General features: G+C 34.9%; 1 protein-coding gene across 3 annotated transcripts in view; it reads left to right on the forward strand.

Moving 5' to 3' along the window:
• The window catches only part of LOC411036 (two pore potassium channel protein sup-9), a 116,620-nt gene extending 107,088 nt beyond the window's left edge, over window positions 1–9,532 (forward strand). For all 3 annotated transcript variants that reach the window (XM_026440127.1, XM_016911933.2, XM_006562719.3), the window contains exons 2-7: window positions 4,020–4,150; window positions 4,629–4,983; window positions 5,851–6,006; window positions 6,316–6,491; window positions 7,231–7,560; window positions 8,299–9,532. In XM_026440127.1, the coding sequence (XP_026295912.1) occupies window positions 4,857–4,983; window positions 5,851–6,006; window positions 6,316–6,491; window positions 7,231–7,560; window positions 8,299–8,613 (1,104 nt within the window). In that variant the 5' untranslated portion in view covers window positions 4,020–4,150; window positions 4,629–4,856 and the 3' untranslated portion in view covers window positions 8,614–9,532. The remainder of the gene's footprint in view (window positions 1–4,019; window positions 4,151–4,628; window positions 4,984–5,850; window positions 6,007–6,315; window positions 6,492–7,230; window positions 7,561–8,298) is intronic.
• Window positions 9,533–15,421: the final 5,889 nt, after the last annotated feature.

Consider the following 15,421-nt stretch of genomic DNA (forward strand, 5'->3'; position numbering starts at 1 on the left):
AGGAGATACGATTCAGAAATTTCCTAAATATCTAATTTTGTTGATTAATTCCAAATTAATTTAATCAATTACACTTGTAAGAACAATGTAACGTTTCTCGATAATTATTTTTCAATGGCGAACACTTGGTTGAAAGCGATTATACGATTCGTGAAAAATATTCTCAAAAGATTTACCTTCGAATACTACTCACACTTTTTTTTTACCAGCACAGAACGAAAGCAATTCTCGAGAGTCGATTCACAATTCAAATCCGTTCCGATATAATTCTTTCTCCTTTAATTCACCAACTCTATGAGAACTATGTGCAATTTCCAAATTTTCAAAACGATAATTCATTTTACCGGGTTTTATTATTGATTAAAGTTTTAAACGAAGCTTTAATATCATGGAAACGAAAAGAAACGGGATCAAAAGTTTTTACGTCCAAGTTTTAAAACTGGATGGACACGGAGGATTACTATTAATTTATAGGATAGAAACTCGGTTTGGTTTCCTGTGTACCCTTTTCCTTGCCTTACGAATTTTGAATGAAGAGTGTTCGTGGCGGTAACCGGAAATTCAACAGACTAAATTTCTGTCAGAAGAACGAATCAGCCAGAAGAGGGATTATACGTAGTAATCGCGAATCGTCTTTGCAAGATTAACCTTAGAAGGTTAACCCGGCCAGCGATGTTGCTCCTCTCGATGCAAACCTCCTCCTCGATTGCAAAATTTACACCGACGCCAATCACTTTCCAGGAATATATACATACTTCAACAACGAGCGCGCCACGACGCGGCGTCAGATATTTCGAGACGCGGAGTCAGTTATTGATAGATCAATATTTCAGATAATATTGACGCTATTGAACGCCGCGAGAAAGGAAGTTAGCTTCCTTGCACGAGGTTTATTCGATGAAAAGGAAAGAAAAAGGGAAGAGAAAAAACACGAACTGTAAAATGAATAATATTTCGAAAGTTGGCGATATTTTTATCGGGATAAATAAATTAAATCCGATAAAGTAAATTACAACAAAAGAGAGAGAAAAAGAAAAAAAAAGAAAAGGAAAGATTGGACGATGTCGATATTTCACGAAAGTATTAAGATTAAATTGAACGTGAAATTGAAAAGTTTAAACGATTTGCATTGCATTTGATCTTTGCATTCGATTATTCCATCACGTTTACGCAAGAGAGGGGGGTGTAATTATTATCCTAATAGTTATGGAAATTCATTTTGCCACGAGTGCGATAAAACTCGTGGCGCAATCGTGGCGCTGGTATTCGAGCACCGCTATAATCATATTCCAACATTTATCCCATCACCCAAAGCGCCCAAAGCATGGCGGGCGCCCACCTATCACCACGTGGAACACGTGGGTTGGTACATGGATGTTGAAATGGATTTGACGGTGATGATTGCTTCCCTTCCTCTCGAAATAGCCAATACCATTGTTCAATTCCTCGAATTCTGCAATCCATTCTGCAAATAGTAGTTTCTCCAACGTGGGCATTAATGTTAAAATTACGATTCAATGTTTCAATGTTAATCAACATGTTGTATTGTAGAATTTCTTCAATGATCGAAAAGGAATATTCAATCACTTTAAAGCCGATCAAAAGAAAAGAAAAAAGTGTCTTGATCAGGCTAACTACGCTACGCGAGAAGTGGGATCGATTTAGATCAAAGATAGCCATTGGATCTAGCGTTTCATTTATTTTAACTCGAGTTATTTCGCGGCGGTTTCCATCCGGTTGTTGGTGAAATTCTCGTTTTCTCCGTAAGTGGGTTCAGATAAAAGCTCATCCCCCTCCTCGATAAACCTCGATTAACCTCGAATCCTTGATACAGTTTCGCGTATACAGATAATTAAAGATTGTAATTGGATCTCATTAAATCGGCACAGAGGATGGAAACATCCGCTTTTATCCGCTTTCTTAAAAAAAAAAACAAACAAGTTCGTCGTATTATATTCCTTATACATCTTGACATTCTTCTCTGATCTCTTGTTATTTTACTTTGGATAAAAATCGTCTTGTACGGTAATATGATCGTCAAAGAGAGCGGTACAACAAGTGGATTTATTGAAAATGTCCCGATCCTATCCTAAATGGCATAATCAAGTGCTTCTAGATCTCGAGGGCACTTTTGCACCACTCTTGCTCGAGAGACACTGTCGAGCCAAGATCGAAAAGCTTAACCAGCAGTGCATAGATGAAATTTCGTTGGACATTGCGTGTTGTGTTATATAAGGTGACAATTTTTATTTCTACTTGTAGGAATAATAATATTGCATGAATAACAGATGGATTCACATTTGCAGATGTGATTAATTGACAAAATATTTCCAGATATATAAAAGAAGCGAAATAAAATTTAAGTAGAGAGTTAATTGGAATCCAATCTTTATTCTTCGAGTCATAGAAAAAAAAGAAAAAAATGTTCGTTCGAAGGAGAAAAGACGGATCATGGCGTTTAGTGTAATTGAGGCACGTGATGACGAACGGCGAACGATGGCCACGCGAACATCCGGCGGCGTTGACTTTCGTCGATAAACGCGCTTGTCGACACAAAGTAAAACGTGGCCCATCGTTGCTGACAAACGTGACACGGCCCTCGTCACGACAAAGCGCGGATCATTAGCGTAAATCCAGATTTAATAGGCTGAGGGAACAATAATGAGTACAGGCCATGATTGTCGTAACGTAGGAATATGCATTATTCATAGAATTCCTAATAGCCTAGAAAATCCATTGGCAGATCGACGATGTGACCATAATAAAAATTTGTTCCTTTTTAGAGAGGAAGAAAAAAAAAAAGAAAAATTCAACGACAGCTTTCAAGCTACATTATATCCCATAAATTCGATAAGAATGACATAGATTGGAAAATCTATCGTTGAAAAATAAATCGAATCGTCGTAAAATCTATTCGACGTCGATGAAATGTTGAATCTCGATTAGAATTGATTTCGATAAAACTTGTACTAGCATTTTATAAATATATATTGTCAATGATGAAGATAGATTTCTAGGAAATTAGAAATTAAGGAGAAACTATGAGTACACACATTTCTAGAAAGTTTCAAATATATCTATCCTCCATTGGAGGCGAAAGTAAAACAGGGATACGGCTGTTAATCCCGAGGACAGGATTTTGTCGGTTAGCGAAGCAGAATCCTGGCCAGTTAACGAAGCACTGCTATAATCGCATAACCAAATAGACGTACAAACGTCGGAGACTAATTCTGTTGCAAATTCATGGTACGCATAGATCATTCTGAACAGAATTCTCGATATGCTGCGAGTTCGACGGAGATCTCGCAAGATTCACTGCGTATTTCACCGTAAAAAACGCGCGCTAGATTTGTATTTTTATCTCAATGCTCAACTTCCTGCACGACGCCGTTGTGATTCTTTGATGTATCGTTCTCGCGGCGTTTAATCGATATCCATTAAGACGAGAGTTCGTGGAACCAATGTGGGCAGAAAACGCAACGATCCGAGCGGGAAAGGACGTGGATTAAAGGTGCACCGACTTGTAATTCTTGCTCGATTTCCTATCTGGGACGTGGTCTTTGACATTTAAAGAAATAATCGCGATAAGTCGGACAGGAACGGAAGACGGACATATTTTCATGCTCTCCTTTTTCTCAACTCCTCGTTCGTGATTTAATAATAGTAGGAGATTGGTTCTTTTATTTTTTTAAATAATTTGAAACGAATCCTCGAAGATGAATATCTGACGATATCGAAAGTTAAATTAATTACCGACGATACTTCAACGATAAGTTTCTTTTATAAGTTAAAATGTTAAATCTCAGCTTCATTTTTCATTGTACGCAAATCCATTCATAGATTAAATTCAAATCGTTGATATATTAAAAGATAAATATATATTAAATCAATGGATACATACGTGTTTTCCATCTATTAAGTTAAGGAATAAATGGACGTTTTAAACTCCATTAAGAGAGAATTGTCGTTCGAGAAAATACGAGAAAACTTACCGAAAAATCCTTGTTGCTCCATTACAGTCGGCACTGAAAGAGTCGGGCGCTAAGCTGAGGAATGGAGGGAACGTGGCAGTGGGAGCAGCGAAAGCACTGCCATATCATTCTGCTCAACCCTTTGTCGTACGTAAAGGAGAACCCGGAACAGGCTGCAGGTGAGTTCTTCTGTATCAGCGGATTTTTTGCTCGACCTCCCCTCCTCACGGATATATCCCGGTTGAGCTCACTCGAACGAGAAAAGGACGATTCTCAAAAGAATCCCGTTTTAGCGGCAAGGACGATTATGCCTTTTTATATCTTCGAAACCCCTAACGTCGTACCGCGACTAATGTTCACGGAACGTTTGAAAAGAGAGATCCAACCTCTCTGCAACTAATATCCGGATATCCGGATATTCGAAAAAAGCTCCTTTTTTTCTTTCTTTCTTTTTGCGAGATTGACCACTTGCCTCGTTTATATCGCTTTGTTCTACTTGCGAGAAAATTAATCGAAGAAAGACTTTTGCATAAATGAAATTAGATTACAAATAATTTTGTTAGATTCTTTATTGGATAAAGTGAACGTAAAATATCTATCGATTATAAATAGAAATAAAGAAGGCAGTCTGTTTTTCAAAATGGACGGATATTTCAGATGAACGAAAGCGGCTGGAAGGTAGTCTCTGCAAGGAAGAAGACACCCTGAAGAAGAGGAGTCGCGTGCCGGGTCTGTAGCGCTCGGTAAAGAGAGGAGGGGCCCCCCCGAGCATCATCAGAAAGGAGAAGGGGTCGTCATGGGCCCGGCACACCAAATCGTACCCCACTGAGCGATGCAAGTAGTTAGGGCCGGGGCCCTGCTAGTGAGCATGTGGCTCACTAGAGAATGAAGAAGCAAAACGTCCGGACCCTATCGTTGATCGTCTTCACGTTCACCTACCTCCTCGTCGGCGCTGCAATCTTCGACGTTCTCGAGTCCGAGACGGAGAAACGACGCAAGGAAGCATTGGACGGTACAACATCCGTTTATGATTATAGGAGAAATAATTAGGGAATAATTAAAAGAGAAATAATTCGCATAATTCTTTAAATATTCGATTATTATTTAAATTCTAATAATAATAATATTGGAAAGGGAAATGTCGATTCTATTAAATGATCGATGGAAAGACACAAGTTTCTAAATAATTTTCACTCTTTTGGAAAGATGGAAGTAATAAAGGATTAAAAATTAAAAAGGCAAAATCTTGCGCTTCTGATGATGGTTCGTCTTTGGAATTGTTTAAAATTTTTCTGTTTCTGAAATTTAATCGAGTTTTCAAGAAAAATTTACGCGGTAAATATGTTCATTTTTGAAAGAATATTATTTTAACAACAATTTTAATTAATAACTCTGAAGTCTAATTTAAGACGTTGTTTGGTTGTCGAGGTAAACTGGATCTTCCACGTGTTACGACACAATTTTTGGGTTAAACACGTCGCGTCATGCATTTATGCAAAACATGCAAAACATACGTAATATAAAAAATATTTGCATGAAAGTTTTCCACGATCACATTCAGGATTCAAAATGATATTTCTCATATCGAGGAATAGAATTTAAATTAAGGCAAGAAAGAATAGGGTCGCACCACGTTTGAAGTGTAATTTTATTAAAAGAATTGATTTTCTGCCATATTTACAAAAAGGATTTTCCAATTGTTATTTATTCCGTGCAATTTTATACAAACTGAAGAAACGAGCCTCGTTTAAAATTGATTACATTAAGAATATCGATATACTGTGCGAATATAAAATCAAAAAATATCGAGGAGAAAATGTATTCGAATTGAAGGGAAAATATAATTTTAAAAAATTTGCACAATTTTTTTTGTTAACAGCCATTGAAAAAATGGTTATACGCAAGTACAATATAAGCGAGGACGACTTCAAGATCATGGAAACAGTGGTGCTGAAGACGGAACCTCATAAAGCAGGTCAACAGTGGAAATTTGCCGGAGCGTTTTATTATGCGATCACGGTCCTCACCACTATTGGTACGTTTTCATTTCGAAATATTCATGCATAATGATTCTAAATATATATATCCCCTTTTCTAATCAAATAAAAAAAATTCTTTATAAAAATTTTACAAATATTTTCATAACGAGACGTGTCCACAAATGATTTAAGAAAAATTAAATTCGAAAATGGAATAAAATGTTTATCGATATCGAACCTCATCTCCATTTTATCTCGCGAAAAATCGATCCCACTTTCAACTTCTCCTCTCGATTTCTTTCGAGATTCCATTACTAAATTCGTCGGAATGGATTTACCTTGTTTCTTCATCGATCGATTTCCAGGTTACGGACATTCGACGCCGAACACCATAAGCGGTAAGCTGTTCACGATGTTCTACGCGATCGTTGGTATCCCGTTAGGGCTCGTAATGTTCCAGAGCATAGGAGAGCGTTTGAATAAATTCTCGTCCGTCGTTATACGGAACGTAAAGAAGCTACTTAACTGTAAGGATGTCCAGGTAAAATTATAGATTCTACGTATCTATCCTCTTTTTAAATAATTCGTCGATACCAAAGTTTCATTAGACTTAAAATTTTTTTAATTTTTAATATCTCTCTTTTCTTTAAAAACTTGGTTGATCGAAAGAAAAGATGATAAATTAATTAATCAGAAGAAAAATTTTCGGAATATAAATATTTTTCTAAAATTCTTAAACAATAATTTATTTTGTCGCAAATAATTCCTCGATACCAAAGTTTCATTAGATTTAAAATTTTTTTAATTTTTAATATCTTAAAGAGAGATACTTGGTTGATCGAAAGAAAAGATAATAAATTAATTAATCGGAATATTATATCAGAAGAAAAATTTTCGGAATATAAATATTTTTCTAAAATTCTTAAACGATAATTTTGTCGCAAATTTTTCTTATTTTTCCAATCAATGGAATTAAGAGCAATATATCCATTAATTCGTTTTTCCTCAAACATTATATCAAGTAAAATCACCTGTGTCTATAATTTCAATGGCAGAATTACTAAATTTAAATTTATATAAAAGAAACTAATACAAAATTCCGTTTCTTGAACATACATCGAAAAAAACGATTCCAATATTATTTCAAAAGATACGAAACATTTCACATAATACAATTATTTATTCATTCTAATTTTTCGTAAAGTACGCCTAGCATTGTATTATGCAATAATATATACAAAAATAGATGATAAAATCGGGAAAAATTGTATCATTTTCAGGCCTCAGAAATAAATCTCATCTGCGTGGTGACGACCTTGTCTTGCTTAACGATTGCGGGAGGTGCCGCTGCTTTCTCTCGATACGAGGGGTGGTCGTATTTCGACTCCATCTATTATTGTTTCATCACCCTGACCACCATCGGTTTCGGCGACATGGTCGCGCTTCAAAAGGATAACGCGCTGAACAATAAGCCGGAATACGTGATGTTCGCCCTGATATTCATTTTATTCGGCTTGGCCATAGTCGCCGCCTCCCTCAATTTATTAGTGCTGAGATTTGTCACAATGAATACGGAGGACGAAAGGCGGGACGAGGCTGAGGCTCTACAGGTAAGGGAAACGTCGTATCAGCTTTTATTCATCGACCATCAAAGTATCGATCTTTGAGAGAATATTTTAGAGAAACGGGGGGAGAAAAAAAATATCGTCTTTCCCTGGTAATACGACTTTGATGTGCATCATTCTCGATGAATAATATTTCGTTTCGCGTGTATTTTTTCCAATCGTTTTAGAACTTTTGGAAAGGGATTAGTAATTAAGAATTAAAAAAAAAAAATGCAAGAAATTAAAATCGAAATAACTCTTTGCGGTCCGCTTGCACGAAAGAAGAAATATTAAAAGTGCAAATATAGATAGATTGAGAAATTGTAATTTCGATTTCCAAGAATTATTAAATAAATTCTATCAATGTTTCAATATCAAGCCACTATTAAAAAAATTATACTATCGATATCAATTAAATAATTTAAAATTTCTACTCCGTGTCACATTATTATCGCCACGTTGCACGTGATCGCAAAGGGTTGCTATACTCAGCCTCCACGGTGCTCTGAACCTAGCCCCGCGAATCAATACAAGAAAATCTTCCAGATGCGAACCCCTTTACTCCCCCCAAGCCCACCCCCGTCGCCGAATATCACACATCGAGACGATCGAAATCCGGGAACACGTTTCGACGACGATCATCGAGACGTGTTCGAACGGTCGATCACCCTCACTATTCACGAAACGAAAGAAAGAAAGAAAGAAAGAAAGAAAGAAAGAAAGGGAAATTGTTGTATGACGCAGGCTGCGCAAGGAGCGGTGCGCCTGGAGGGCGACGTAATAACGGCGAACGGCTCGATACTGTCGGGCCAAGTGGGGAACCACGGTGACACGATATCGCTGGACGACGAAACGTCGGTCTGCAGCTGCTGCTGCAGCGGATTCCAGAAGAAACGGCGGAGACCACGGTTCACCGTACGCCGCTCGCCCGGTAAGATATCGCACCTGCTGCCGATGCAGCAGCTGCCCACGTTGAATGTGCGCAGTGACCTACGCCCGCCGCCGTTGACGCCGTTGCTGCAACTGCCTCCGTTGCATCAACACCGTGCAAGTATCTGACGACCGTCGGCCGGTGTCGGTGATAAGTTCTCGCAACAACAACAACTGCCGCGACGGGTGTCCGTTTGAGAGCCTCTTCCCCTCCTTCCCCGGAGGAACAAGAAGGATGGACAGATATCGCGGAAGGATGTGGATAGGGATGGAGAGAGAGTGAGAGAAGAGAATCTTTCTTCGACCCGCTTCAACGAATTTCAATTATCAAAGGGATCGCTATCGCACCCTATCGCCTATCGATTTTGACGATCGCGAGTAATCGTACCGCAATATCGATAACGTTTGAAAATATATTTCTTTTGATTTTTTTTTTCCGTTCGTGTTGCATATCGTATTTGTTTAGAAAGTGGAAGGGAAGATACGTGTGTTATGTTCTTTTTTTTTATGGATCGTATCATTCAAAGAAGATGGAGAATTTTTTTCGTTTTGATTATGATAGGATCATTGAGGCACGGTTATTGCGAGATAATCGCACGAGTGACGAGATTCTAATCGACCGTTCTTTCGATTTCTTGAGATTTCATCGAGTTATTTTTTTTTCCCCCCTCAAAATTTGGAAATTGGAATTTTAAACGAGTAGAGAAAATTGATCGAAGAAAATAATGCTAAAGATAAGAAATAAGTATATGCAAAGAGGACGGAATCCAAGTGCTTCCTATATCATGCTCTTCTATTTTGAAAGAAAAAAAAGGATCATAAATTAATGAAACGATCTTCCATTGAATTATTTATCATTCAGAGTATTATTATCATATATGAGGGAATGGAAATTGGAATCTTGTCACAAATGCGATCAGGCGTTGAATTGGTTCTCAGAAGCAAGTGTTGTGCATGTACAAACGAAAAAAAAAAAAAAAAGAATAAAAAGGATGCGCGAGTGATCATGTGTTCCGTAGCCAAGAAGCATTAAAACAAACAAACAAACCGTAAAACGAAAAATTAAAAAGAAAAAAAAAACAAAAAAAAAAAACAAAAACAAAAAGACAAAAAATAAGCACGTGAGAGAGGGAGAGAAAGAGAGGGAGAGAAGAAGAGAGAAGAAAACTATATTATATCTGCGTTCACACTGCTACAGAAGAAGAAAAAGAGAGAAATATATATATATATATATATATTATAAACAAATATATATACACACCAAAAGACATATACACAGGAATGAACACGACTTTTTTCATTAAGAAGGCATTTTACAATTTGTATATAAATGAATTATAGATATTATTACACATACGAATCTAGGTGTACGGAATTAAGGCGTTTCGATCTTACGATGTGTATAAGTATACATAATTGCGAGATTAACATTATATATTATTTATTCATATACGAGTGCGCGAGTACATGAATACACAGAGAAAAGAAAAGAAAAGAAAAGAAGAAAAAAAAAAAAAAATCCCATTCTCGATTTTCCATTTAAACTTAAATCACGTTTTGATTAAATGATCCAGAGATCGTTGAGAGAGATCGTGGCCGTAACACCACGTAGAGAAAACTCTAGCTATTGTAGATCTCGTCACGCATGGACGCTCGATCGGAGTTGGAATTATTATTAAATTTAAACCAGAGAAATAATTAAAAAAACAAAAAAAAAAAAAAAAATTATACGTATATACGTATACGTACATACGTATATACGTATATAACGTATAACGCATACATATTATCTAACGAGAGAGAGAGAGAGAGAGAGAGAACAGAGAATAATCGAATCCAAAAAGTCACGTAGAAACACGAGGATTAAAATATCGTCCCTTGATCTTTATTAGTTACAGTTTTACCTACAAAAAGTCAATCCATCGAGACACGAAAAGCACGTAATTTCCGAATAGATAAACGCGTCATACTATAGTCGAACACGAGCGGAACAATTCTCTTGCCTTTTATCGACAAGTAGAACGTATTCGAGACGTATTTTTAAGACGTACACGTACACGTACACACTATATAAACACGAACGCAAATACAAACATAAACACACATACACACACACACACACTGGATTGCATACACACGCGTAGCATAAGTAGTGGAACTTCGTTTACCCCTTCACTCGGCCCTCCGAGTGAATTCAAAAGAAAAGAAAAGAGAGAAAAAAATGGCCAGGAAAAAGGACGACCCAACGTGACAGGCATTTTTTAAAAACATTTTTATTCATTTCTTACCTCTGCGTTTCCCGTTTCTATTTTCATCTTTCGTCATCGTATCGCGTTACTTTCGTTACGTGCCGTTACGCGAGTTCCTACGTCAAACCCTTAAAATTCATTATTCTTTTAGATCCATCGATCACTTTCGATACAGAACGAACGAACAATAACGTTTCGTTCATAGAGTAGAGAAACGTCGTACGCGTGCCGTGTCGAAAAACCGGTATGAAAAATAATTAATTCGTAGAAAAAATCGCGAAACATACTTATACATAGTAAAAAAAAAAAAAAAGAAAAAAAAAGAACGTGACCTTTAACTCCGTCGTGTTAACAATTTGTCACGCTTCTGATCACGAGAAGATACATACATATATATATTCGTTTCTAGAATCAAACAAATTCCTATTCACATATAAATGCAATCGCGATTCACAAATTAATTAATTGTTTAAGGGTTAACGAAAACGATGAACCGCAATCGACGACGACCGATCCATCAATGGCCACGTAACCGGAAGTATTCGCGATTCGACGAATCAACGGTACGTTATGTTTGATCGCATAATCGCATACCTATCGGTAAATCTTCTGTTGGAGAGAGAGAGAGAAAGAGAGCGTGTGAAAGAGAGAGAGAGCGAGAGCGAGAGAGAGGGAGAGAGAGATGACGAGAAAAAAAAAATTCGATAAATCGATACATATTACTGTATCCTCTATTGATAACCACAGAACGTCAGAACGAACGAACGAACGAAACTCCATTTGTAAAATATTAGGATAGGAACAAACAACGATCGATTGGAATGACAATTTTCACCGGCTCGTTAAAAGGAGTTGCAAAACATGTTGCGAGCGTTTTAAACACGGAAAACGAATTCGAAGAAACTATAATTAACGAAAATTAAAAATCGCATTTCACATTCTTTCGATTGAGGAGAATTTCATTTTGTACGCCCCTACGATGATATGAAATGATTTTTGATCGTTTACACTAATTAGCAGTAAAGGACGGTAGACCTTTTCGAAAATTAATGAATATAATAATTACTACCCCTCCCTTCCTCCATTTCCCCTTCCCCTCGTTTCCTAAATTTAAGGAATCACGCGTCGTCCCCCTCCTCCCTCCTTCCATCCATCCATTCGTCATATTAAATCAGAGATTTATTATATCGACGTTTAAAAAAAAGAAATTATTCCCCTGCGAGAATAAAATTTCTAATCAATCTGATATATATACATTTTTTTATTCTCAAATGGACGTGTTATAGCGTGTTAAGATAATACAAGGATTGTATAAACTTTCAGATAATACTTTATATTTATAGCGAGATATCCTTCGCGAAGGATATACAAGTGAGCTTGTATTTAACCCTTTAATAATACACCTTCGAGCCCTTCGTAGAGCTGAGGTTGTTCCGTTTTTATCCGTATTTTGATTTTTAGCGTTGTAAAAAAAAAAAAATCGAGGACACGATTTATAACGATAACGTAAAACGAAAAACGCTTAACGCTAAAAATCGAAGAAAATTCGTTCGACGATTAAATTAAATAAACCGACAATTAAACGCAAAATTAATAAATAATGTTGCATATTTGTTTTTTTTTCTTCTTTTTTTCATAAACAAATTTGTGACGATTATACGAGGACGAAGTTAGAATATAAAAGTGTGATTTAAAGCTCTAGCTCGAATATCGGATTAATAAATAATAACGAAATGGCGAATTTCTGCTTGCCATTGATAGACGGAGAAGAGATAACCGAGAGTATGAAGAGAGCTTGTTTAAATTAAATGATCGATTTTTGAATAGCTCATTTAGAAAACTTGGACTGGTATATAGTTAACGAAGAAAATAAAATAAGAAAAGAAAAATAAAAAAAAATAATAATAAAAATAAAAAAAAAAAATGAATTCAAAATGTTCCAAAAGATGCAAGCTCAAAATAATGTCACGAATTATATTAAAGTGCCATCGTTTTCTTATGCATGTTCGAATCCTTGTATTACTTTGGTAAAATATATTATTATTAAAGAGTAAGTAAAAGATGTATTTCGACGAGTTATAGATAGTTTTCATTAACGAAGTTTCATTGATAGGCGATAGTCTATTATAGAATATGATATGTAATAATATCATTTTCTCATATTTTTAAGCCTCGAAAAAGCTTGAAGAGTTTGCAGGAGGAATATTCTTTTTTGATTTATAAAATTCAGTAATTAGTAATCCATAATCCTTTTTCCTAGAGAGAATTTTAATGAGACGACGGTGTCAATAATCATCTTTTTTTTTTTTTTTCTTTCATCTTTTATCAAAATTATCGTTGTCTTACTGCAAACCCTTCAATTTTAATTACTTCATTATACGATAACTCGTACGACATACAAATTTCAATATTAAATGCAGTACAAATGGCCATAAAAGCAAACAGAAACTTCAAACTCGATAATTAAAACTCATCTCGAAGGCTTATGTTTGACGTTTCAAATGTTCATTACCATTATTTATTTACTCGTTTTTTATGTGAATATTTAACATAAAATTTACATATTACAATCTCGGTTTTCGTGTTTCCATTTTAATACACGAATAAGATACTTTTTCACTTGGAAAAAAAGAAAAAAAAAAAATTAAGGGATACGAGTAATAAACAAACTAACGAAATTTTATTAATAATAAACAAAGTCTTGCATACGATAGATAGGTATAGTTTAAAAAAGGAAGCTATACGAATAATTTAAAAAAAAAAAAAAAAAAAAATACAATTTTTCAAGTAGTAGCTCATATTGTGAATATCGTCAAAGTGTATCGAAACTTGAAACGACATGATGAGATTACAACCGTTCAGAGTCAGAGTCACATATATGCTTACGTACCAGACCACGATAGAGAATTGCGTTTTTTCTTATCATCCTTCTCCCATCGATGTTTGATCATTTTTAGCTTGTTAAAAAACAGAGATCTTATATCGATATGGTGTGAAATGTATTAAATATGCATAAATTGTCAACGATCTTCGACCAACGCTAGCTTAATTAGTCCCAGTAATGCTGGATAAGCGAGATGAGATTAAGATTATAATAGACGACGAAAAGAAGGAGAGAGAAAAAAAAAGAAAAGAAAAAAAACGAAATTAAAAAAGAGAACAATCAATCGTTCTGATCCACCGATGAAGAGAAAAGCGGACGAGAAATTTTTGCATGGTGTCTGGCTATAAATATTTCGATATGCAATGGCTCAATGGTTCACCAGGATAATTTATCATTTCTACGTGTTTAATATAGCGATAATGATAATCAATTTTCAAAAGAATTCGAACCATTCGATATTGAATATTCAAAATGAAAAAAGACAAAGTGATAAATTATAATAGAATTTAAACAATTTAAAAGATTACCGATTAACAGACACCATTGTAATAAAAAGAGCAAGAATTTTCATTCCGCTTGTTTCCCACATTCGACAATTCGATCAAGTTGAATACAACGTATTGAATATATCATTTGATTGGCTTAAAAATTTGATAACCTATTAATTGGCATTTCAAATTTATAGAAATTGAAATTAAGAAGACGTGTTATATTTAGCGTTGTAATAATTAATTATAAAAAATTATGATAAATTTTTCTTTTTCGATTCTACTATTCCATTCAAACAGAGATGTAAAGGAAATTAATTTTTATAATCTTTAATGTCTTACAAATGTTTCATTTTTTTTTTTTTCGATTTATTATTTAGGTACAACGGCACGTCCTGTTAATCTTAATTTCGTACGTAAAGAGGCAAATTTTAAAAAAGATGCATGTGCGTACGACATATACGAATATATTCTGCGGCGTGACCGCAAAATTTCAACTTCCCGCATTTTTAACTTTGTATTAGTAGATAAAGAACACGATGATTACCATTAATGTTACCTTACACGAATATAAACAATAATATTTGTAATAGCTGTAAATTTACATTACGAAAACTCGGAGAGATAAAAGAGATTAAACGAGAAAATTTAGACACACATTCACGCAATTTTGCTATTATTGTTATAGCATAAAATATAAGTAAAAAATAGTTACGAATTTAACAAATTAACGATTAATTAATTAAATATATATGAGCATCGAAATAGTGCAGTTTCATCGCGATTTCATTCACGATGCAGATTGCAAGTTGCAAAAGAATTAAAAATCGAAAGATAGAGAGAGAGAGAGAGAGAGAGAGAGAGAGAGAGAGCGAGTGAGAGAGAGAGAATGAGTGAAAAAAAAACAGAATTTTAAAAGCTAAACGCGAGAAAAAAGAGAACAACAAAGTCTGGTGTATTGCATTTTCGAAATTCTTTTTTATAATTATATAATTAGTCTTCTTTTTAACTTTTTAACTACGACTTAATTCATTTCTCTGATCAAAGTTTTATCAAAAAAAAAAAAAAAAAAAAAAAAAAAAAAAAAAAAAAAAAACTATAGTAACAGATTTCATAATAATATAGATGCGTCTATCTATTCGTAAAATAGTTTGACATCGTTGAGAATATTTATTTTTATCTATGCTCTTTATCATTAAATTTGAAAGTTAGTTCCTTTCTCTACAAATTTATAATGTACATAAATAATAACGAATGAGAAAAATTTTATTAGAAATTGTTAAGATACAATTAGATAAAGAAAACCAAATGTCATC

Source organism: Apis mellifera, linkage group LG4 (assembly GCF_003254395.2).
Source record: "Apis mellifera strain DH4 linkage group LG4, Amel_HAv3.1, whole genome shotgun sequence".
NCBI lineage: Eukaryota > Metazoa > Arthropoda > Insecta > Hymenoptera > Apidae > Apis > Apis mellifera.